This window comes from Rattus norvegicus, chromosome 5, assembly GCF_021556685.1.
Source record: "Rattus norvegicus strain SHRSP/BbbUtx chromosome 5, alternate assembly SHRSP_T2T, whole genome shotgun sequence".
Taxonomy (NCBI): Eukaryota; Metazoa; Chordata; class Mammalia; order Rodentia; family Muridae; genus Rattus; species Rattus norvegicus.
The window spans coordinates 159,371,337-159,394,205 of record NC_141538.1 but is presented as its reverse complement, the minus strand read 5'-3'; the positions used below and the strand labels follow the sequence as shown (position 1 = coordinate 159,394,205).

The 22,869-nt window shown below is 49.9% G+C and overlaps 1 protein-coding gene, 1 long non-coding RNA gene, 1 other non-coding gene and 2 pseudogenes across 12 annotated transcripts; 1 reads left to right on the top strand and 4 right to left on the bottom strand.

The window, feature by feature from the left end:
• Window positions 1-3,081: 3,081 nt before the first annotated feature.
• On the bottom strand, window positions 3,082-3,188 carry LOC120103386 (U6 spliceosomal RNA). The gene has a single exon (XR_015621618.1). It is a non-coding gene; the product is annotated as a U6 spliceosomal RNA (small nuclear RNA).
• On the bottom strand, window positions 5,690-6,033 carry Rps21-ps1 (ribosomal protein S21, pseudogene 1; annotated as a pseudogene).
• Window positions 7,274-10,432, bottom strand: Mien1-ps1 (migration and invasion enhancer 1, pseudogene 1; annotated as a pseudogene).
• Window positions 10,433-10,449: 17 nt separating this feature from the next.
• On the top strand, window positions 10,450-22,811 carry Necap2 (NECAP endocytosis associated 2). 9 transcript variants are annotated; one of them, NR_174159.1, is given in 8 exon segments: window positions 10,450-10,595; window positions 13,668-13,768; window positions 15,137-15,209; window positions 15,327-15,408; window positions 16,561-16,669; window positions 19,080-19,248; window positions 21,069-21,153; window positions 21,680-22,811. NR_174159.1 is itself a non-coding variant. In NM_199096.2 (8 exon segments), coding segments are annotated over 8 exon segments (726 nt in total). In that variant the 5' UTR covers window positions 10,450-10,552; the 3' UTR covers window positions 21,729-22,811.
• Window positions 13,670-21,810, bottom strand: LOC148006131 (uncharacterized). Of its 2 annotated transcripts, XR_015621295.1 has the most exons (3): window positions 21,363-21,810; window positions 17,541-20,387; window positions 13,670-13,814 (listed from the first exon to the last, which is right to left on the bottom strand). It is a non-coding gene; the product is annotated as an uncharacterized LOC148006131 (long non-coding RNA). The 2 variants fall into 2 exon arrangements; XR_015621294.1 differs by lacking the exon at window positions 13,670-13,814 and having other exon boundaries at window positions 16,761-20,387.
• Window positions 22,812-22,869: the final 58 nt, after the last annotated feature.

The following is a 22,869-nucleotide window of genomic DNA, read 5'->3' as shown; positions in this document are numbered from 1 at the left end:
AGGTCTCTGTGTTCTACAAACTACAGATTTAAGGGAACAGAGGGCCCAAGGAAGACCAGACCCCATGTGTAGCTAAGTGACAGATTAGCAAGGAGGGGGAGCTTCCGGCCAAGGACCCAGACAGAACTGGAGCAGGGGTGGCAAAGGCCGGCTTCATCCATCTTCCAGAGTACCTGATCTCTACCCCTCCCCTTTCTTTTGTTTTGGTTTTTGGTTTTTGGTTTTTTTTTTTCAGACAGGATTTCTCTGTGTGGACCTGGCTGTCCTGGAACTCTCTCTATATACCAGGCTGGCCTCAGACTCACAGTGACCTGCCTGCTTCTGCCTCCTGAGTGCTGGGATTAAAGGCCTGTGCCACAGCTGCCCAGCTTGATCCCATTTCCTGTTAGCAGCTTAATTGAACTATGCCTCATACCATACAGTCTGATTCTGAAAGTATGAAAGTCCTCCTATGGGACTGGCAAGACGGCTCCGTGTTCCGTAAACACACACACACACACACACACACACACACACACACACACACACTAAATAAAACGTAATAAACTGAATGAAAGAAAAAAAAAAAGCAAGGGGTTGGGGATTTAGCTCAGTGGTAGAGCTCTTGCCTAGCAACCACAAGGCCCTGGGTTCAGTCCCCAGCTCCGGAAAAAAAAAAAAAAAAAAAAGCAAGCCCACTTGTCACTCAGTGGCTGTTAGCACAGTCACAGGGTTGGGTTCCCACATTAAAACGTCATGACATGGGGTTGGGGATTTAGCTCAGTGGTAGAGCGCTTGCCTAGCAAACACAAGGCCCTGGGTTTGGTCCCCAGCGCCGAAAAAAAAAAAAGAGAAAAAAAAAAAAAGTCATGACATTTGTGTCAACTCATAAAGAATCCCACACGCCAGGGCTGGAGAGATGGCTCAGCGGTTAAGAGCACTGACTGCTCTTCCAGAGGTCCTGAGTTCAAATCCCAGCAACCCATGGTGGCTCACAACCATCTGTAATGGGATCTGACGCCCTCTTCTGGTGTGTCTGAAGACAGCTACAGTGTACTCATATAAAATAAATAAATCTTTAAAAAAAAAAAATCATCTCACACCCCTTAGCTGTCACCTCCAGCCTTCTACTGGACTTCATTCCTGGGCAACCATCTTTCTGGTCCTGTGGACTTGCTGTTCTGGGCCTTTAACAGAAACTTGCTCGTACAACCTAGCAGTGTTCTCATCTTTCATCGGTGTGATGGCAAGCTTCCAGATGTCCCTCCTTGAAGAAAAAAAAAACATTTATTTTTTAAGTTATTGTTGGGGTTCAGGAATCGCCACACAAACCATACGAACACTGATCTCAGTTAAGCATGAATACTTTACTGAACCCACACCCCAAGACTGGTCCTTCAGGACCACAAAAAAGGAACTGTGGTACCGGTCATGTTCTTAGAACATGCTTTTTATAGGAAAAACCAGGTTGAGGATCCAGGAGGCAAGGGTGGGGGAGTAGTACATTTTGGCTAACTAGCTAAAGCGTTATCAGACGGCTTTTAAGCTGACTGGTCCTAAGTGAGGTAAGAGGACTGGTGGGCAGGAACCCTCCAGAGCACCGAGGTAACAGAGCCTAAGGGATATGACCTGAGTGTTATGAACTTGTGAGACGATTTAGTGTCAGCTGTGGATAATGACGTCTGGGAAGCAGAGTCTGAGAACCTGAACTTAACTTCACCTTCTGAGGAAAACGAAGGCCGAATACAAAATGGCTAGTCATGTTAAAAGAAGTCGGCCTCAACAGGTGTGTGTGTGTGTGTGTGCACTTGTGCACATGTGTGTGTCTTTCTATGTGAGTGCAGCTGTCAAGAGGGTGAAAGAAGGGGTTGGGGATTTAGCTCAGTGGTAGAGCACTTGCCTAGCAAGCGCAAGGCCCTGGGTTCGGTCCCCAGCTCCGAAAAAAAGAAAAAAGAAAAAAGAAAAAAAAAAGAGGTTGAAAGAGAGCATCGAACCCCCGGAGCTGCAGTTACAGATGAAGGTGAGCTGCTGTGTGGATGCTGGGAGCTGAACCTGCGTCCTCAGGAATAGCAGCCAGGTTCTAAGCTGCAGAGCCGTCTCTCCAGCCCCGTCTCCCCTCTCTTATGCCTTGCCTGTCCCTGTTTTCGCTCTTCAGTAGCCAAGATGCAAGCTCACGGTGTGTGGTTATGAAGTCTCTCTGGAGAAAACGTGGTCAGAGTCTCTGCCATTCACGGTTTTTAATTCTTATTCCATAGCGAGCGTTTCTTTGTTTTTGTCTATGTAGCCCTGGCTGTCCTGGAACTCTTTGTAGACCAGGCTAGCCTTGAACTCACAGAGATCTGCCTGCCTCTGCCTCCAGAGTGCTAGGATTAAAGGCGTGAGCCACTGCACCCACTTTATACAGTGGGCGTGTTCTCTTGCTTTATACATTCTAGCTACGAGTCTCTCATGCTCTGTATGATTGCACTGACTTTCTCCTCTTCCTTGGATTGTATTTTTGCTTTCTGTTATTTGAAAAGCAACCCTAGTTATTCTGCTTAGTTTCTTTCTCTTTCTCTCCAACGGTGTCTCATGCATCGCAGGCTGGCCCTAAACCCACTAAGTAGTCCAGGATGACTCCAATCCCCTGATCCTCCTGCTTCTGCGTTTCAAGTGCTGGATTCCGTGGACACCCAGAGCCCAGCTCTTTTTCCCTCTCATTGCTTGTGTTTTTAGATTCATATGTAAGAACATATCTGATTCTGTTTGTTATAATGTAACCACTGAGCTATCTCTCCAGCCCCTCTCTCATCTTTGAAAGGCTTTGTCCTGCTTCCTTAGTGGTCCTGGTCCGGTAACCTTCCCTTCACAGATGCTCCTCAGCCATCTTCTTTGCCTGTGCTGGAACTCTTGACTTGAAGTGAGCAAGAAACAAAATCACATCCACAGGGGGCAGGAACTCTTCCTTTCCCTTCCTCTATCTCCCTAGTGTTCCCTCCTCCTCCTCTTCCTCCTCTTCCTCCTCTTATTCCTCTTTCTCCTCCTCCTCTTCCTCCTCTTCTTCCTCCTTCTCCTCCTCCTCCTCCTCTCCCTCCTCCTCCTCCTCCTTCTTTTTTGCTTTGTAAAAATATGCAACACTTCACGAATTTGCATGTCATCCTTTCGCAGGGGTCATGCTAATCTTCTCTGTATCGTTCCAATTTTAGTATTTGTGCTGCCGAAGCGAGCACTTCCCGTCTTCTTCTCTGCCTCAGCATGTACATAAAGTGAGAAAATACTTGGCCGTTTGTTGAAAGGAATGAAGTTAAACCACGTGCTACAACATGGACGAGTCTTGAAAACATCACAGGAAGTGACGTAGAGCAGCTACATAGCCAAGGCTTGTTTGATGGTGGTTTATGTGTGCTGCCTAGAGCAGGGAAGCGCATAGGTACAGAAAGTAGGGTGGACAGTGACAGCTGAGGAAGGGGCAGGGAGCTATCACTTTGTGTAAAGCTGCTGTTGTAGAACTTGTGGTGTGGTTACACAGCATTGTGGACATGGTATACTTATGTGAGCAGTACAATAAGATACTAAAAATGGCCACAGTGGTGCTAAGAGGTCGTGTGTGCTTAGATGCCTGAGGCCCTGGGGCTCAACACCCAGTATGGAAAAAAAAAGTTCAAGTCGTCTGATGGAGGGCTGGAGAGATGGCTCAGCAGTGAAAGGTACTGGCTGCTCTTCCAGAGGACCCAGGTTCAGTTCCCAGCACTCACAGGCTGGCTCATGACCATGTGTACCTCCAGTCCCAGGGCATCTGACACCTTCTTCTGGCCTCATTAGGTATGGCAAGCTCGTGGTACGCACATATACATATAGGCAAAACGTTTATGCACATACAATTTAAATTTAGGGGAGTGCCTTCCTGGCACTCGGGAGGCAGAGGCAGGCAGATCACCGAGTTCGAGGTTAGCCTGGTCTACAGAGCAAGTTCCAAGCAAGAAACCCTATTTCAGAACTGCAACACACACACACACACACACACACACACACACACACACACACACACACCCCAATTTAAATTTAAAAATTACAAAAAAAATCAGTATGTATATTTTACCACAATTAGCAGATGTAGATGTAGCTAGCTGGTAGAGTGTCTGGCATGAATGATCTGCAGACTGCATAAACGAGACATGGCATGCACCTGGCGTCTCAGCACTTTTGGGGGCAGGGGCAGCATTATCAGAGTTCAAGGCCAGCCTTTGCTACGATATACTCAGGCCAACCTGAGGCACACAAACTCCTTACCGTCACCTCCAAAAAAAATATGGGACTTTAACTTGGTTGCTTAGGCAAGTACTAGGCTGTAGGTTGGGTCCCCAGCACTCCTCCCCAAATAAATTAGGTTAGGCTATTCCTATTATACAGAACTTACAGAGTCCTTCCCAAAAAAAGCGGGGTTGGGGGAGCAGAGGGAGTTGAGGGTTTTCAGGAAATTGTGGTTTGCCATTAGAGTACCCCAGAGAAGAGTTGGCACACTGTAGACGCTCAATAAAAATAGATGTGCTGAGAGAACGGTAGAAAAAGGAGATTTGGAATTTAACACCACGATTCCTTATTGTATGGGAAATCCATCTTAAAGCTGGAAGCTGTACACTGGGGGACTCCCAGTACTTGGGAGCTAGGGACAGGAGACTGTGGTGTTCAAGGCTATCCTGAGACACTTGTGACCCTGCCTCAACCCCACCCCAGACCAAAAGAAAAACAAAGAGATCATCAGGTCACGGTGGGAAGCTCTGTTTCTGTCTTGTTTCTTTGAGACAGGGTCTTGACTATAGCCCATGCTTGTCTTTGAACTTCCTCTGTAGACAAGGCTGAGGCAGGATAGAAAGGGGGTCGTGAGGAAGGGGCCCTTCAGTTGGAATCCAACCAAATCCTCTCACTAGCGAGGAAACAAGAATTCTAGCACAATTACCAATGACTGAAGGCCTTGCACCCTCTCCAGCTCTAACCCAATTTTCTAGGAACCAGAAACCATTTCCCCTTCCTTTCTCTCTTTTGTTAAGTGAGGCCATCAGGTGGTCTTGAAGATACTCTGGACAGGGTTATAATCTGATAGTATGAGGCCAGGACTCACTCTGATTGCACAAAAGGTTTGCAGGATATGGTTTCTTACCAGAAATCCCCATTTACAGAAAAGGATGTGTAAAACGCCTTTTTTAAAAAATTTAATTAAAGGTTTATTTATTAGGTATGCAGTGTTCTGCCTGCATATAGGCCTGTACGCCAGAAGAGGGCGCCAAGATCACATCGCAGATGGTTGTGAGCTACTATATGGTTGCTGGGATTTGCTGGGATTTGAACTCAGGACCTCTGGAATAGCAGTCAGTGCTCTTAACCACTGAGCCATCTCTCCAGCCCACCTTTTTTCTTTTCTTTCTTTTTTTTTTTTTTTTTTGGAGCTGGGGACCGAATCCAGGGCCTTGCACTTGCTAGGCAAGCGCTCTACCACTGAGCTAAATCCCCAACCCCCAGCCCACCTTTTTGTTCTTTAAAAATATATATATAACAAAACAAAATCCCAAACATTTGATTTTATCAGTGAAGACTCAGCAGTCACAGTGGGGTGTAAGCCTTAAAGCTCAGAGAGGCAGAGAAAGCACCCTACTGATCTTCCCACTCCACTGATGTCCCAGAAGGAAAAAGCTCCTTCTCTTTCTCCACACTGTCTTTTTTCCCCCCCCACAGGTACTTATTATCACTTTTATTTATAACAAATTATTCCCGATTCTTCTGGCTCAAAAGTTCTTTGAGACAATTCCATCAGCCTTAGCCAATCGGAGAATAGAATCATCTGACTCGCCCATCCTGCGAATGGCCCCGCAGATGCCGTAGGTTTTAAACTGACCATTAAATCGGCCTGTACTCCTGTCAACCTCGGCCACATTCATCTGGATGGACGCGTGGTCCTTGGCAGCAATGATGCGGTTGCTCGCGGAGCATTTCCGCGGCACGTACAGGTCCACAAACTCGCCGGCGTCGTTCTGCATACCGAGGCCGTCCCTGCTCACGGGTCTACGGAGAACACAGAAAGGAAGTGGCTCGTTCTTCCACAGCACTAATGGGCAGGAGGGGCGGTTCGTCAGGCTCTCCACACTGTCTTAAAGAATCTTCGACTCCTTTCTACTTCCTGTGTTTTCTTATGTTCACTTCCTGTCAACTGATGCTTGCTCTGCCTCTTGACCTATGATTGACTTTATTTAACCCTGTTTACAGGGAGCTCTTGGTTAAAGGTGTGTGCTAGGGCTGAACCACACTACAAGAAGCAGTTTTTTCCAATTCACAATTTTGGGGTTCACAGTGTAATCATATATCCTCCAAACCTTTTGTGTAATCACAGTGAGTCCTGGCTTCATCCTATCAGATTATAATCCTGTCGGGAGCATCTTTAAGAACTCCTGATAGTCTCACTTACCAACACAGAGAGAGAAATAAGGGGGAAATTATTTGGAGAGATGGCTCAGCAGTTAAGAGCACTTGCTGTCCTTTAAAAACAACTAGATTTACTTACTTTGTTATGTGTTTTGTCTACATGAATTTATGTGCACAATATGCAAGTCACCAAGTGAGCACTGGGAATTGAATCTATGTCCTCTGCAAGAGCTACAAGTGTCCTAGCTGCTGAGCCATCCCTCTGGTCCCCAAACTTGCTGCTTTTGGGGCCCATATTCAATTCCCGGAACCCACATGGTTACTCACAGTCACCCATAAATCTAGTTGTAGGGGATCTGATGCCCATTATTCTGGCCTCCCAGGAACACAGGAGGTAGGTACACAGACATGCATGCAAGAGAACACCGGTACAGATAAAACAAGTTTTTAAAAAGAGAAAGAATTAATCTTTTAAGATATAACTTGAGAGATAGTAAAATGAAATATATGGCTAATTCTAAAACAGTTACTTTTGACTCTCCCTCGGGGGGCAGTGCATTCCCTTGGGTATGTCTGTCTGTCTTTCTTCCTTTCTTTCTTTCTTTTCTTTTCTTTTCTTTTTTTTTTTTTTTTTTTTTTTTTGTAGTTACTCTTTATTGCCAAGAGTCGACACTGCCCGGGACTCAGGGACATAAGTTAAAGCAACTGTGGCATCTGAAAGGTATTGCCGCGCTGGGGAGAGGACCAAACTGCAGAAGGAACAGATCCCTGGAAAGGGATGTGAGGAGGTGGTAATGTCCACGGAGAACATCTCTTTCCTTCCTTAGACCATAGAAATGTCTAATCCCTTCTTGTGTCCAAAGAGACAAAGTGAGGTCTGGGTCTTAGCTACCTAGGGCTAAGTGAAGGGCTAAAGGTAGAGGGAGTTCCTAGCATAATCACAAGGAAACAAAGGTTTAAACCCCAGAACCAAGCTTCCAAGAGTCGTTTTTAGTCACAGGATGACAGGGGGAGGCCGGCTGTTGGTGATCTTTTCTAAGGGTTCTCCATTGCTGGCTCTTCGGATAGCTTCCATGAGATCTTTCTCATAAGGAAAACCCCCATTCTCCAGCTTGGAGAACACCAGCTGCCCATTGATCTCAATCTCGAAGGCCCCTGCACACACACACACCCCCCACCAAGTCACGACTCAGTCTCAATGCCCGGATGCTCCTCCTTTACAACACTCGCCAGCTCCAGGTAGGTTGCCTCAAAGCCACAGGGTTTACACCAGGATGTGTACTCCACTACCTGCTTCCACCTCCCCAGGAGGGGGCACTACGGACACCTGCCCCGGCTCCCCACTTATTGCTGCCCGCTCTGCTGCAGGGCTGCTTCCGGGTATGACATGTCTTACTTTCTACAGCTAATATTTAAGCCCACATCCATGCCCTGTGTGGGGCTCACTTTTCTCAGTGCCTCTCTTTCTCCAAATCCTTGTCCTTAAGTCTGTGTTAGGGTGGTGGTTGTTGTTGTTTGAGACAGGGTTTCTCTGTGTAGTCCTGGCTGTCCTGGAACTTGCTCTGAAGATCAGGCTGTCCTTGAACACAGAGATCCATCTGCTTCTGCCTCCTGAGTGCTGGGATTAAAGGCATGCACCACCACTGCCTAGCATATTAAAATACCTTTAATGCAACTTCCAACTTGGCTTTGTTATTCTGGCCAATCCTGGTTATTCTCAATATGGAAGCCACGAATCCTGGTTTAGGTTGAGCTGAGGTCCCTAAAAGATTAGGGGAGGGCTGGAGAGATGGCTCACTGGTTAAGAGCACCGACTGCTCTTCCAAAGGTACTGAGTTCAAATCCCAGCAACCACATGGTGGCTCACAACCATCTGTAATGGGATCTGATGCCCTCTTCTGGTGTGTCTGAAGACAGAGACAGTGTGCTTAAATATAATAAGTAAATAAAATATTAAAAAAAAGATTAGGGGAACTTGTAGGGCTGCTGAGGGTGATGGTACAGAGTTTCACCTTTGTCTCCTCATTGCTAAAAAAAATGATGCTTAGAACTTGTAGCCATCCTCCTGCTTCTGCCCCATCACACTGGGTTTGCAGGCATGCTCTACACATCCAGCTGGGACTTTTTTTTCCTCTTTTTTTAGGGTTCACAGACTTTATTGGTTCAACAATGAACAGCAAAGAAAGCGTTAACTATCACTCTGGGGGTGTCATGTAGACGTGAAAGCCACCCTTTGTTTTCTTTTTTTTTTCTTTTTTTTTTTTTTTTTCTCGGAGCTGGGGATCGAATCCAGGGCCTTGCGCTTGCTAGGCAAGCACTGAAAGCCACCCTTTGAAAGCGGGACTTCTTTTTAAATGACTCATTTTACTAAATTTCAATTCGTAGACTCTAAAATGCAACTCTCACCTCAGGGAAAATTGAGAGTGTTTGTTTTGGGGTCATAGGAGTGACGGTGGCCCAGAACCCAGATTCGGGTTACCAGAATACATGTTCCAGGTGTGATAACAATTTCATAAAAATCTTTTTTTTTTCTTTTTTTTCGGAGCTGGGGACCGAACCCAGGGCCTTGCGGTTGCTAGGCAAGCGCTCTACCACTGAGCCAAATCCCCAACCCCTTTCATGAAAATCTTATGTGACTATCTTAGTCAGTGATGTGTTACTGTAAACAGACAGCATGACCACAGCAACTTTTATAAAAGAGAGCTTTTATATGTGCTTACTTATGGATTCAGTGGTTTAGTCCATTATCATCATGGCAGGGAGCATGGCATCATAGGGGGCAGACAGGCTGGAGAAGCAGTTGAAAGTTCTACATCTGGATCTGCAGGCAGCAGGAAGAGAGCCACTGGGACTGGCTTTGACTTTTGAAACCTCAAAGCTCACCCCCAATAACACTTCCTCCAACAAAGCCACACCCACCCCAACAAGGCCCACCCACTCCAGCAAGGCCACACCCACTTCAACAAAGGCCACACCCACTCCAACAAGACCACATCTACTCCAACAAGGCCGCACCTCCTAGGTCCTCTTAAGTAGTGCTACAGTTATAAACCGAGGCACTTTTCAAACCATTGGTGGAGACATCAGGCAGGTGAGTCACAGCAAAGCCGGGAAGTGTCATTTATGGCCCTTAAATGCTATCTGATGACATTCTAAGCCTTTTCATTGGTGAAAGCTGGCGTTTGGACATTCCAAAGGCTTTACCTAATAGTCACAAGTATCTTAGGTCACATACAGAGGTGGGCTCTTTAGAGGGTCAAGAAAGCTCAAAATCAATTCGGCTCCCAAGCTGCGATATTGTAGCTTTTCACAAGCGATCAACCTCTTAGAAGGATTAGGAAGTGTGTCCTTGTTGGAAGAGCTGTGATAGTGGGAAGTGGTCTTTGAGTTTTCCAAAAGCCTATGCCAGGTCTGAGTCACTGTTGTCGTTTCCCCTTTCCCCTCCCCCACTCCACCCGCTGTGTGCTGTGGCCCTTCCACCCCGACCAGGATCATGATGTAAAGCTCTCAGCTGCATCTCCAGTATCACGCCTGACTGCTGCCATGCTCTCCCGCATGATAATGAACTAACCCTCTGAAACTGTAAGCAAGCCCCCAATTAAAAGATTTATAAGTGTTGCTGTGGTCATAGTGTCTCTTCACAGCAATAGAAGAGCGAGTAAGACACCCAGGAACTTTAGTTCACAACTTCAATTTGTACTCCTGTCGAGCTAAGCCACTGGGGCCTTGGGCACATAGTAGGTTATAAAAAGTTGTGGAGCGAGATTTCTCCAGAAGCCTCTGAGAACCTTCTGGGGTTAGCAGGGAGGAGGACATTCCGTTGAGGAGGGCTGGGGGAGGGAAAGGCTGCAGGGCTTCTCTCATATCAACCAGCCTGGTCTAGGGTATAGAGTTTGAACCATAACCAGGTTCCGGATTAGGCCCTGATCTGCACCTCAAGCTTCTCAGGCCCTGCAACACCAGGGATCAATCGCTTCACGTTCTGATCTGAGGCGCCCGGCAGAGGGCACTCGGGAGCGATCGGGGCCCGGAGCCTCTGATCTAGACAGGACCTGGTCATAGCGTCGCGTCACTTCCGGTCCTGAAGGGGCGGGGAAGAAGCCGGAAGTCCCGAGAGCTCCGGCGGTAGAGATGGAGGAGAGCGAGTACGAGTCTGTTCTCTGTGTCAAGCCAGAGGTCCATGTCTACCGCATCCCGCCGCGGGCCACCAACCGTGGTTACAGGTGACCGTTTCTGGCTTAACCTCCCCCCCCGCGTCCGGGCATGCGCTGCGGGAGTGTCGGGTTTAGGGGCGGAAAGGATGGATGGAGCCCTGTAGCTACTTCCTATCCGGGCTAGATTTAGGAGGGGTCGCTGGCCGTGAGCCGTCAGCAGGACACGGGCAACCTCATAGCCAGGCTCTGGGGACCCGAGAGGGCAGCGGGTTCCCTCGGCGGGATCTACGGGTCGTGTTACAGCGCTAACCGACAGTTCTGACGGGATCCCAGAAAACCCTGTCACCCGCGGAAATCTACACCGGGAGGGTACGGGAGGGAACCCGGCTCCATCTGGAGGACCCGTCCCACGAAGCTCAGGGACCCTGTACCTATCTCCGGCTCTCTTGACCCCAGTTTCGCCCCGATCACAACATACTGCCGCTGGGAGGACCCCGCCGCCCTCGTCTTGAGTAAGCGTCACCTGAGGCAAATAAACACAAATGCCTGTAAACACTAGGAGTGCCTCTGGAAGGGAACCCAGGACTCTATTCTAGGAGAGGAGATCCAAAGTTGGATACCTTCCCTAACCGAACAAGATGAAAAACACAGGATATGCCCTGTGCCCCACCGTGGGGTGTTGCTTCTTAGGAAGGGTGGCTCTTGAAGGCGACGTATGGCTGAGTTGTTTGGAAACAGTAGGTAGTCCGTACCACAGGTGTGTTGGAGGGCCAACTTCATTTGCCCTTTGCGCTGGGTAACACAGACTCAGCAAATTTTCCGGTATCTTATCGAACCCTTACTGTGTCGGTGCAGTAATTTTTAAAATGATATTAAAATAACAAGTATGGAGGTCAGCAAGCTGCAACTGCCTGTGCTTTTTTTGTGTGTGTGGGTATGATATGGGTGCAGGTGCGTGTGCCCACGTATGTGCATTCAGAAGCCACAGGAGGACCAGCAAGTGTCTTGCTTTCTCAACGTCCGTTATTCCCTTGAGGTAGCTCCTAACTGAACCTGGAGTTGGCTGTTTCTTCTAGACCAGGCATTCAGCAAGCCCAGTGATCCTGCTTTCTCTGTCCTGCCCCACACAGTCCTATGTGGTACCTAGAGCCAGACCTGGCTTTTAGGCTCCAGAGAGCCAAACTCAGGTCCTCAAACTTGCTCAGCACATGCTTGTCCCCACCGAGCCACCTCCCCAGCTGTCTCCCTTTCTGTTATTAAACCGGAGACTTGCTGTCTCCCCCTATCTGTTGGGTCTTCGTTCTGTACACTGGGGTTAGCTTCTCTTAGTCCTCCAGAGGGTGCGGTCACCAAGTATCCAGCCAGGCTGATACAGAAGAAACCGCCAGCCCTGCACTTAACCTTTAGGACTCCTTAGCCCGAATCTAAAGCCCGCGTCGCCAGTAAGAGGAACAGAAACTGAGCCTGCTGTCTTGTTAACTGAGGTCTTACATCCGTGTGGACCCGCCACAGCTGCTGGCTAGAGTTCTAGAGAGCTGACAGCTGCTTAAGAACTTCCCAGAAAAGCCTTCTGGAAGTACCCATGGCGCTTGCTGTTCAGGGGTTTTTTCTTTGCCGTTGCTGCAACTAAACTGGGGACACTATTGCCTTTTAAAGGAGCCGAAGAAGCCATTGATGAGGGTCCTTGATTTCTCCTACCCGGAACACATTCCAGAATATTCGTCCTAGCCACTCTTTTCTCCCCTGTAAACACATGCTCTTTTAACCTCTTTCTACTGAAGATCATGTCCCTCTGTTCGTCCTCCGTGGTCTCAGGGTCCCAGCTGGTCGGTCTGGCCAGCTTGGCATCACAGTGGCTGACAGAAACAATAGGCCTCTAGCTGCTTTCTCCATGGAAAGGAAGCTGGAAAGGAAATCCCATTTGGGTGAAGGTCTGTGGTCTTCAGAATAGGGACCAGCAAGCAACAGCTGCCTGCAGTTTTGAATGACCACAAGCTAAGAGTAATGTTTTTTTTTTTTTTTTTTTACAACTTTAAATGACTGGAGATTTTGAGGACTATTTCATGATGTAAAAATTATGAGCTTCATTGGGGTTGGGGATTTAGCTCAGTGGTAGAGCGCTTGCCTAGCAAGTGCAAGTCCCTGGGTTCGGTCCTCAGCTCCAAAAAAAACAAACAAAAAAACAAAAAAAAAAAATTATGAGCTTCAGACTTTGTGTAGTTACTGAGGTACAGCCAAGCTCAGAAGATACTTGTCAAGAATTTATTTTTTATTTTTAAATTTATTTTTTGTATGGGCATGGATGCTTTGTCTGCCCAAACCACATTTGTGCCTGAGGAGATGAGAGGGAGCCTGTAGGACTCAAGTTACAGACCCTTGTTAGCTGCTGTGTGGATGCTGGGAATTGAAATTGGGTCATCAGAATAAGCCAGTGTTCTTAACTACTGAGCCATCTTTCCAGCCCCTGTAATAAGGATTTTTTTTTAGAGTTTATTTATTTATTTATTGTGTTTATCCGTATGGGCACATTCCTGTCACATCTATGGAGGTCAGAAGGCAATATGGGGGCATTGGATCTCCCATCTACCATGTGGGCCCCGTGATGGCATACACCTTTAATCCCAGCACTCGGGAAGCAGTGGCAGGTGGATCTCTGTGAGTTTAAAGTCAGTCTGGTCTACAGAGGGAGTTCCATGCTAACCTGGGCTACACCCTGAAACCCCCGTTTCAGAAAAGAACTGTTTTAATTATGTTTGTCCGTGTGTATCTGTGCACGTGTGTTGCCATGTGAAGGGCCGTCAGTGGGCAGTTTGTGGGAGTTGGTTCTCTGCTGCCCTGTGAAGTGTCAGGGGTCAAAAGCAGGTTGTCAGGCTTGGCAGTGGTCCTTTTTCCTGCTGAGCCATCTCACTAGCCCCTGTATGTGACACAACATCTACGTGTATACTTTTTTTTTTTTTTGCCGTGTCCCTGCTACGTCATCAGCGTAGTCCAGTTGCCCAGCAGAGGCTGTGTGACCTGGATGATGTTAGCTACCATCCTTGCTTTTACAGAAAGGTTTGCCAGCGTGTCCTTGAGCAAGGAGCCCTTCCCATTCTCTTTCCCGGCATGGAGCGGGAGGCTCAGTGTCTTTTGTCCTTGTAGGGCCTCAGAATGGCAACTGGACCAGCCATCCTGGAGTGGCCGGCTGCGGATCACTGCGAAAGGGAAGGTGGCCTACATCAAGCTGGAGGACAGGACCTCTGGTAAAGTCACAGCACCTCAGTTAGGCTAAGGTGCCTCAGCTTCCCCCTGCAGAAGAGAGAGACCGCTGAGAGCCACGGCAGAAGGCAGAACCGTGGCTGCAAGATAATGGGTTCATCTAAGTGTTGAAGGGCTAAACTGGGTGGGCTAAGCTGCTAAGAAGCTGCCGGCTCCAAGGCCATCCATTTTCATTCAGGTCATCGCTGGTGACCCAGCTACTTCTAAGACATGGGACTTAGCCAGTGCCTTGTGGTCATGCTTTTAATCCCAGAACATGGGAAGAGCCTTTCTCAGACAACAGAACAAGGGTATGTTGGATCGCTGAGGGCACTATTAGAGCGCCTCTGAGTGTGACCAGCATAAAAGCCCCTGGATCTGTGGGAACCCAGAATTCACAGGGTGATACTACACAAGGGTGCCTTTTCTTCCTTTTTCAGACAGTTTGATTAAGCTAGGCTGACCTGGAACTGCATAGCCAAAGCTCACCTTGAATCTCTGATTCTTCTGCTCTACCTAGCATGTACATTGATGATAGGTGTGCCCTCCTCCCAATGCCTTCTGGGAAACAAAGCCATGCATGCTTAGTGAGCACATAACCAACTGAGCTGCCTCAGCTCCAGCACAAGGGTGCAGCTTGAGCCTCTCATCTTCTCCGTCTAACTAAACTGAGCTAGTGAGTTTTAGACTCTCTGGTGGGACCGTGGCTGCTCTGCTTTCTCCAGGGCCTGCTGGCTCCTCTTACAACCCTCCTCTGTGACAGGCCTTTCTGAGGTGCGACACATCTGTGATGGGCCAATCACCCGCAGGCGTGGAGCTGTGTGGTAGATAAAGCTGCTGAGCTGGGTGGTGGCAGCCCTAGCCTAGCGTTACTGTGTGGGCACAGAGGTCCGGCACAGGTAGAAGTTTTAATCTTTAAGATAAGCAAAGGCTGGGCATGGCTTTAATCCCACCCGGAGGCAAAAGCAGGCAGATCTCTCTGGTCTAGGTAAGCAAGTTCTGGGACAGTCAGGGGTGCGTAGTGAGAACTTATACCCATCACATAATAATAATAATAATAATAATAATAATAATAATAATGCCCCAGACATGGGGGATATTTTAAAGTAGTCTGATTGGAAAGACTTGTCAATTAAGTAAAAACTGTTGACACTGTGGGCGTATGGCCTGTAAGCCTCTGTCATGGCTCTGCTCTTCCTTGTTTCATGCTGGCATTGTCCCTTGACAAGAGTAGATTTGATCAGATCCTGGAGAAGGCTTTGCCCGTCTGTCCAGCTCTCCTGGCATGGCTTGTAACAGGAAAGCCCTGGTAGCCCATAGCAGCAGGCTGGAGGGGGTGCCCCGGGCTCACCGCCCTCCCCCTGTACTTACAGGGGAGCTCTTTGCGCAGGCCCCAGTGGACCAGTTTCCCGGCACCGCTGTGGAGAGTGTGACAGACTCCAGCAGGTACTTCGTTATCCGAATTGAAGATGGAAACGGTACGCTTGGGTCTGCAGGGCTCTTGTGAGCAGAACCATTGCCTCCAGAAACGTGAGACTGACGGATGTCACCCCCACCCCCTAGGGCGACGTGCTTTTATTGGGATTGGCTTTGGGGACCGAGGGGACGCCTTTGACTTCAACGTGGCATTGCAGGACCATTTCAAGTGAGTGCTTCTTGGGGACATGTGTCATCATCTCCGCCTCCTCCCTTCTTCCCTAGGTGAACTGCTCTTCCTGGTTAAGATGTCCAGAGATGCTCTCTCTGCTAGCAGTCACTCAGTCCTCCTCCGGGTGGCCTTCTCTGCTCTGCTGTCCCCCAAGGCTGTGTGCTGCCTATGTCATCTGGCCTAGCCTTTTCAGTGTCCCTTCTTTTCCTCAGCAGCCCCTGAGCTGCCAGAGTCCTTGTCAGGCTCCTGTGGCTCTAAGGGTCTGCTCCTTTATAATGTCACAAGTGGGACTAACATTTCCAGGTCATCTTTTTTTTTTTTTTTTTTTTTGGTTCTTTTTTTTCGGAGCTGGGGACCGAACCCAGGGCCTTGCGCTTCCTAGGCAAGCGCTCTACCACTGAGCTAAATCCCCAACCCCATTTCCAGGTCATCTTGCAGATGCTTTTGTGTCCTTTGTGAAAGGACTGAGCATCCTCAGGGCTCTGCTTCTGCTGGTAGGTGGACAGTGCCTGGCCATTCATGTGGTCACCCCTGTCCCATTGGCTGCCAGTAGCATTGTAGGAAGGTAGTAAGCACTGTGCGGCCCTTGCTTTTAGGCACCTGTCCTGACTCAGCACATAGGAGTGTCCAGGTAGGAGCCAGAGGTGTGGACCACGCCAGGGGCTGCTCGCCCACCTGGGCCCATGTGCGAATGAGCTTATCTGGTTCTCAGTGTTTAGAACTTAGGATCTAAAGCAGTAGACCTCAACCTTCCTACTGCTGGGACCTTTTACTACAGTTCCTCATGCTGTGCTGACCCCCAGCCATAAAATTATTTTGTTGTTACTTCATAACTAATTTTGCTGCTGTTATCACAATGTAAATGTTTGTGTTTTCTGATGGTTTTAGACGACCACTCAGAAGGTCCCCCAGGTTGAGAACCTCTGGTCTAAACCATCATGCTGATGGGGGAGCTGATATCTATGCAGATGCTTTACAGTGCCAAAACGGGGGCCCAAACCGCTGGTTGGGAAGTTGGGCCTCAGCACAGGCTCCCTGGGGTGCTGGTGTAGCCGGTGAGTGCAGGGCAGTGCAGGCCAGTGCAGGGCAGTGCAGGGCAGTGCGGGGCTGCTGCTGTCCTGCCTCACCACTCTTCCCTGCTCCTCCCAGGTGGGTGAAGCAGCAGTGCGAGTTTGCAAAACAAGCTCAGAACCCAGATGAAGGCCCCAAGTTGGACCTGGGCTTCAAGGAGGGCCAGACCATCAAGATCAACATCGCAGTGAGTGCCGCCTTCATGAGGCTCTGTGGGTCACGGATTTATAATGTGGGCCATAGGTTGTAACTCTTTTTTTTTTTTTTTTGGAGCTCGGGACCGAACCCAGGGCCTTGTGCTTGCTAGGCAAGCGCTCTACCACTGAGCTAAATCCCCAACCCCCAGGTTGTAACTCTTGAAGCCACCCAGCCCAAATTTTCCCAATCCCCAAACCCTTCCTAGCTCAAGTCCATCCATGTAGCCAGAATTGATCCAGTAGCCTGATCTCATGGCAGGCTCGCCCCAGGGCACCAGGTCTCTGCTTCCATGGCACTCTGAGTGGAGTGGACCATACATAGATGTGATTGACCAGAACATGCCCTGGTACTACGGCCTCTGGGGGTGGGGGTTGGGGGGCACATGGCCCATGATGCAGGAAACCAAGGAAGACTTTCTGGAAGCAGTGATCTGAGGGCGGGCCTGAGGGAGCAGAGGGGCCACTTAGTACCAGCACTGGTGTTTCCACCCTGGTTGGAGTGGGTCGGGAGAATCTGTGCTTTTCTCAAGCGATTTTGGCCTCATGCCTGAGTAAGGAAGGTTGGGAGCACTCTCGGGTAGAAGGCAACAAGGAGGATGCTGGGAGTCTGGGGCAGCTTTTGCTGGTGCTTTTGTCCTGGCTTCTCAAGTCTTTTCCTGTGTGGCTATGCATAGAGCCTCCCCTGCCAGCTCTGTCAAATAGAAGCAGATTAGGGTGACTGGGTACCGGACGTGCTCTTTTCTTGGCTGCTGGAGAGGAGGGGGCAGTGGAGTTGGGAGGCATTTGGGGGAAGCACGGACCAAATGGATCTGTATGGAGAAAGTGTGTGACTCTGAAATAATGCTTTTCCTCTTTACTTACCATTTCTTTCTCTCTCCTGCTTCATGCTGGTGATGCTTTGGGACCTTGAAGTTGGCCAGCTGGCCCTTGAGAGAAAATGCAAGTCCAATCCAGTGGACTGGTGGCACTGTGATTCTTTCTCTTGCTTGGAAGAAACTAACATTTACTGAGCGTCAGCTGTGGGCCAGGTAGTGTTTCTCAGGTGACCTCCTATGACTGCAGCATTTCTTTCCCTTTGTAAGAGATGAGAGAGTGAGGCACAGGCAGGAGGGGACTTGGCCAGGAGGAGAACTGGAAATAACTGGCCCAACCGGGTGCATGTGGAGGATGCTGGGACTTCCACCCCTGCTGCTTCTGTGGTTACAAGCAGGGACTGCTGTGTCCATCAGTGTGGCTTATGCTGGTTTCTGGCTTGCTGCTTCGTTAGGTTGTACTGAGGTGTTGTATACAGAAAAGCACCAGGAGGGTAAATGCACAACAACACAGTGAAGTTTTCAAATCCCAGCGTAAGGGCTGGGAAGATGATGACTGTCAGTAAAATGCTTGCCTTGCGAGTGTAAGAACCTGGATACAAGTCCCCAGACTGACATAAGCATGCCGGTGTCAGCAGCACGTCTTATAATCCCAGCCCTAGGGGACAGACAGGAGGGTTCCGGTGCTCATGGTCAGCCATCCTCACTACCTGCTGAGGTCCAGGTCAGTGAGAGAAGCAGACTCAAAGAGGTGGGCGATGTTTTTATAAATGACACTTAGGTGACCTGTGGCCAACACACTCACATGCACCCTCATCCCCATGTATGAACACATACACATCCTACAGGCCGTGAAAGCATGAGGTTTTCCTAGGTCAGGAAGTAGAAGACTGATCCCTTTGGGAACGCCTTTCCTGCCCTGACTCCAGTGCCCTGGATTGGGTCTGTGCCTCGTTTCTGTGAGTTGTGGGAGACTAACTCACTTTGACACACGATCCCCTTATTCACATCGTGCCGTAAGAGTTACCCATGTTGCTTCCTGTGGTTGTTCACCCTCTGTGATGGCCCCTGCCATTATGCCTGTGCTCCCGGTTCATCTGTTTCACTGAGGATGGATGTTGGGGGTACTCCCTCTTGCGTCAGCTCCAGACACTGCTGCTGTGAATGGCCAAGCACATGTCTTTGTTGCTCACAGGATGGGGCTGCAGAATCCTGTGCTGCGCTGCACTGCGGATGTCCTTGGATGCTTTGGCAGAGCCCTCTGAGAGCTTCCCTTGCCTCACATGCATGATGCTCTGTCTACCCTGTCCTTGTCAGCACTCCCAGTCGGGTTGTGTGTGTGGGATGGAATGGAGTAGGGCTGCAATCTGGTGGCTACCTTCCTGGTGAGAAGTGAGATTAGGCGCTGGCTCTAACGCTGACCGTCTTGGTGCTAGATGGGAAATGGGGCGGCCTGGCTCTAGCCCATGCTGCTGCTGTTTGGGACCGTCATTTACTGTGCAGATGTTGGGGACTGGAGGTCCCCATGGGTTTCCAGTGCAGCTGACTCTGGCATGGTGGCTGACTTTCATTTTTCTCTTCCGTTTAGAACATGAGAAAGAAGGAAGGAGCAGCTGGGGCCCCAAGAACCAGGCCTGCCAGCGCAGGAGGGCTGAGCCTGCTGCCCCCTCCTCCAGGGGGCAAGATGTCTACACTCATCCCTCCCTCTGGAGAGCAGTTTTCTGGGGGCTCTCTGGTTCAGCCAGTTTCTGGTTCAGGTGAGTGCTGCAGTGACTGTCCAACCATACCTGGCAGCTTTGCTTCCGGTAGTGGTGTGGCTTCCTTCTCACACTTGCTTTGTACCTGCGTGTGACCAGATGGTGGCAGCAGAGAGCCTTGCACTCACTTGAGGTTCTTCTATCCCTTGGCCTTTCTCCTTTCCCTTCAGGGCACTTGTCCTGGTATGCAGTGACCATAAGGTCATCAGCATGTGGTGCCTGGGCCTCAGTGTGTTCTCAGTGGTCTCTGCTCACAGGTACACAGGCCAAAGGAATGGGCCCCTGATCATCCCTGTTTCAGGAACCCTCCAGAGGAGCTCAGACTGAAGGAAGGCCAGTGGCAGGGTTGGTAGCATTCTAGGGAGAAAGAAAAGTGTGAGCGAGGCTCACATTTTGGAAAGTCCTGTTCTTAGGTGGAAGCAGCTGTCAGCGTGCCATTGCGAGCTGTAGAAGCGAGGCAGGAGACCCAGTGTGGGCTCTTGGTCCACCACCAGGTGCTGGGAGGCTGAGAGGCCGCTTCCTGTGGGCTGGACTGATGGCCTCTTTCCACCCCCTCACCAGTCTGGGAGTGTCCGCAGTGGTTTTCCACAGCACCATCAGCAGGTTTGGGATGGATGCATCTAGGCAGGAAGCCTTCCTGTGCTCCTGGTTCTCAGAGTCTCTGACATTGGTGCCTCTCTCTGGAAATCAGGCTTCCAACCTCAATCCTGTGAGGTTGATCAAGAGAGCGCCAGAGTTGAAATTAGCCTCTGCTGGGGATTAGGAAATGGTTCTTCCAGCATTATGTTCAGAGCATGCTTGCTAGTTCACTGGCTTAGGCATCGTTAGGGACAGGAGCTTAGGTCTTTGTTTGTGTGTGTCTCAGCTTTCCCTGGTTCCTGGTCCTGCCTGAGTGCATGTGGAGGTTAGGCCCCGAAGACACCACAGGACTTAGAATGGACGGAGTAACATCCTGATAAACAGATGGGACATGCATTTGACTCCTTCATAGGCCATAACAAAGCTGAAACCCCAAATGTAGCACCGTCCCGTCAGGACCGTTTGCGCAGGTGGAGCCCTTGCTCTCTGCGGCTTCCGTCCCAGTGCTCGTGGCCTGCAGTGAGCATGCTCACAGGCTCACTGTGCAGTAGTCCTGTCAACTGCAGGAGAGAGAGGAGAAAAGCAAACTCAGACGACCCGCACAGCACACAGCTAATCCTGGCCTGACCTCCCTAGGGCTGTGCTGAGCTTCAAATGAGATAATGCACACTCAGCCCTCAGCAAACTCTCAAGTGCCCCATCAGGGAGCTTGGTTTTACCTGGTTTTCCAGCCTAGAGCAGAGGAAAAATGGCAGTGTGGCCAAGGGCAGCATGGGAAGGTACCAGGAAGCCAAAATTAGGCCCACCCCTATGGAGAGAGGTTCAAGGTCGGCTTCTGTGTGGCCTCAGTTGGAAGGCTGTCCTTGTAGTATGTGGCCTATAGCTCTAACCAGTTGGTCCACACAGTTCTGCAGCCTTCTAGAAGGAGCTCTGGGTTTGGGGGGGTGGGCATTCTTCACTCCAAAAGCCAGGGCAGGACACAAGGATGACTCACTCCCCCTGGCACCCTTCCCACCACCTTGTATGTGTCTCCTGTTTTCTCTCTAGGGGCCACCAAGAGCCTATGAAAAAGTTGGTGGCAACATGACCCTCTCTGGAGCTGTTTGCTCCTATAACATGTCTCTTTGTGTCACAGCTGCCTGGGGTCCTAAGATTGGCCATGTTTAATGAGTAGACCACCAGAAAGACGTCTCTGACTCTCTTTCTTTTCTCCCTCTCACTGGACTTGGGGACATCACTAGGAGGTGCCACAGAACTCTGGCCACAATCTAAGCCTGCTGCCGCTGCCACTGCTGATATCTGGGGCGACTTCACCAAGTCCACAGGGTGAGAAGGAGAGCTTTCTGAGCTGGGTGGGGCCAGAGCTGTTTCCCTGAGACCCCTGGAATTGCTGGCTGGACCTGCTCTGGTTAGACATTTCCATAGCAGCCATAGGGCAAAGCCCTGCCTTAGGTGGCATTGCCTTCCGCCTCTAAAGGCTTTTCCCTGTTCTGCACTGCCTAAGACCTCCAGCCCCAAACTTGTCCAGTTCTCACCAAGTGTTGTCCTGGGTCAAGAATCAAGACTCAGATTTTAGGCCAGGACCATCTTCGTGGAACCTTTGAGGCAAGACATCTTCTGAGCTTTAAGGCTGTCCTTGGGGTCAGTGTGGGAAGATGCCAGGTTCCTGTTATCGGTATATGGGAGGCTCTGGAGCTGTCAGCACAGGTCTGTTTTCTGTAAAGAAAAGACAGCTGAATTCCACACACAGGCCATCTGAGGACTGCCTGCTCAGAGCTCCTGCCCCAAAAGATGCCCACTCTGTCTGCTCTGCAACAGCTGGATACTGCCACCCTCCCTGTCTTTTTCACAGGTCCCCCTCCAGCCAGTCTCAGCCAGGCACTGGCTGGGTCCAGTTTTGACCTACGTAACCTTTTCCTCAGCCGACTTCTGGGAAGGAGCTGCGTCACCCTGGCCCACGGAAGGAGGCAGATAGTCCTTCCTGGCTGGCCCCAGGCTCCTTGCCTGGCTGTCTTGACAGCCTGAGCATAAGAAGCAGTAAGTTGGCACTGTGCCACACTGTTGCTGGGGCTCGAGTGCTGCTCAGGCAGAAAACAGGAGCAAACACTCCAGGGCCCCCAAGCTCATCACCCTCCCCACTGGAGACAACCAGACCTGCCTTCTTCCATCCAGTGATCCTTATTAAACACAGCCCCCAAAGCCCAGAATGGATTGAATTTATGGCCTGGGTTCAGCTCTGCCTCTCGGGTTGGCAGGTGTCCCAGCTTTGCTGTTGGGCAGGGACTTCTGCACTCCGTCCACAGTAGCCTTTGTCAGGTACCTCCCAGAGGAGGCCTTCCTGATTGCTAGCAAGTCTTTGAGCTGCAGCTCGAATGGGCCGTCGGGGGACCCTGGAAGGATTAAGCAGCTTTTTTGAAAATGTTAATACATTACTCTGCTAATATGCTGACCTGCACTAATGTACCCTTGTGAGGACCCTCCGGGGCGAGGCCTCTGACACACCCTTCTCCCTGCCCTGAGCCCTGGAGGCAGCAGTGGGAGGGCAGCCTGCATACCTGGTTTTATGACTTTCAACCTCAGGTGAGGCAGGCTCTGGAAGCCAACTGCACAGTGTTGTGGGAAGTTGAAGCATTACAGACTGGGCCAGGCTGCCTGTCCTCTGGTTCTGCTCTGGGCTCACAGGTTCATGGTGTAGCTGGCCCACTTGTCTTTCCCGGATGGCTTCTGGAGGAACATACCTGTAGATGCTTCCTTCCTTTCCTTCAGAGACTGTGACAGAGAGAGTTTGTCAGCCAGAAGTGGCCACCAGGAGTAGTGGTTTATAAGAAATTACTGTCTCTTCAGTGAACTTCCTAGTTTCTTTATAGACTTAACCTTCCCTTCAGTTAAAAGGTTTCTTTTATGAAGGGTCAAGACTGCTGACCTTGTGGGACCAGAGTTCTAAAGATGGAAAAAAAAATAAATGTTTTTACTTCTGTACTACATCTCAGATGGCTATGTTTTTGGCAGCATGGCTGCTCAGCTCTTGGACATCCCGTCACC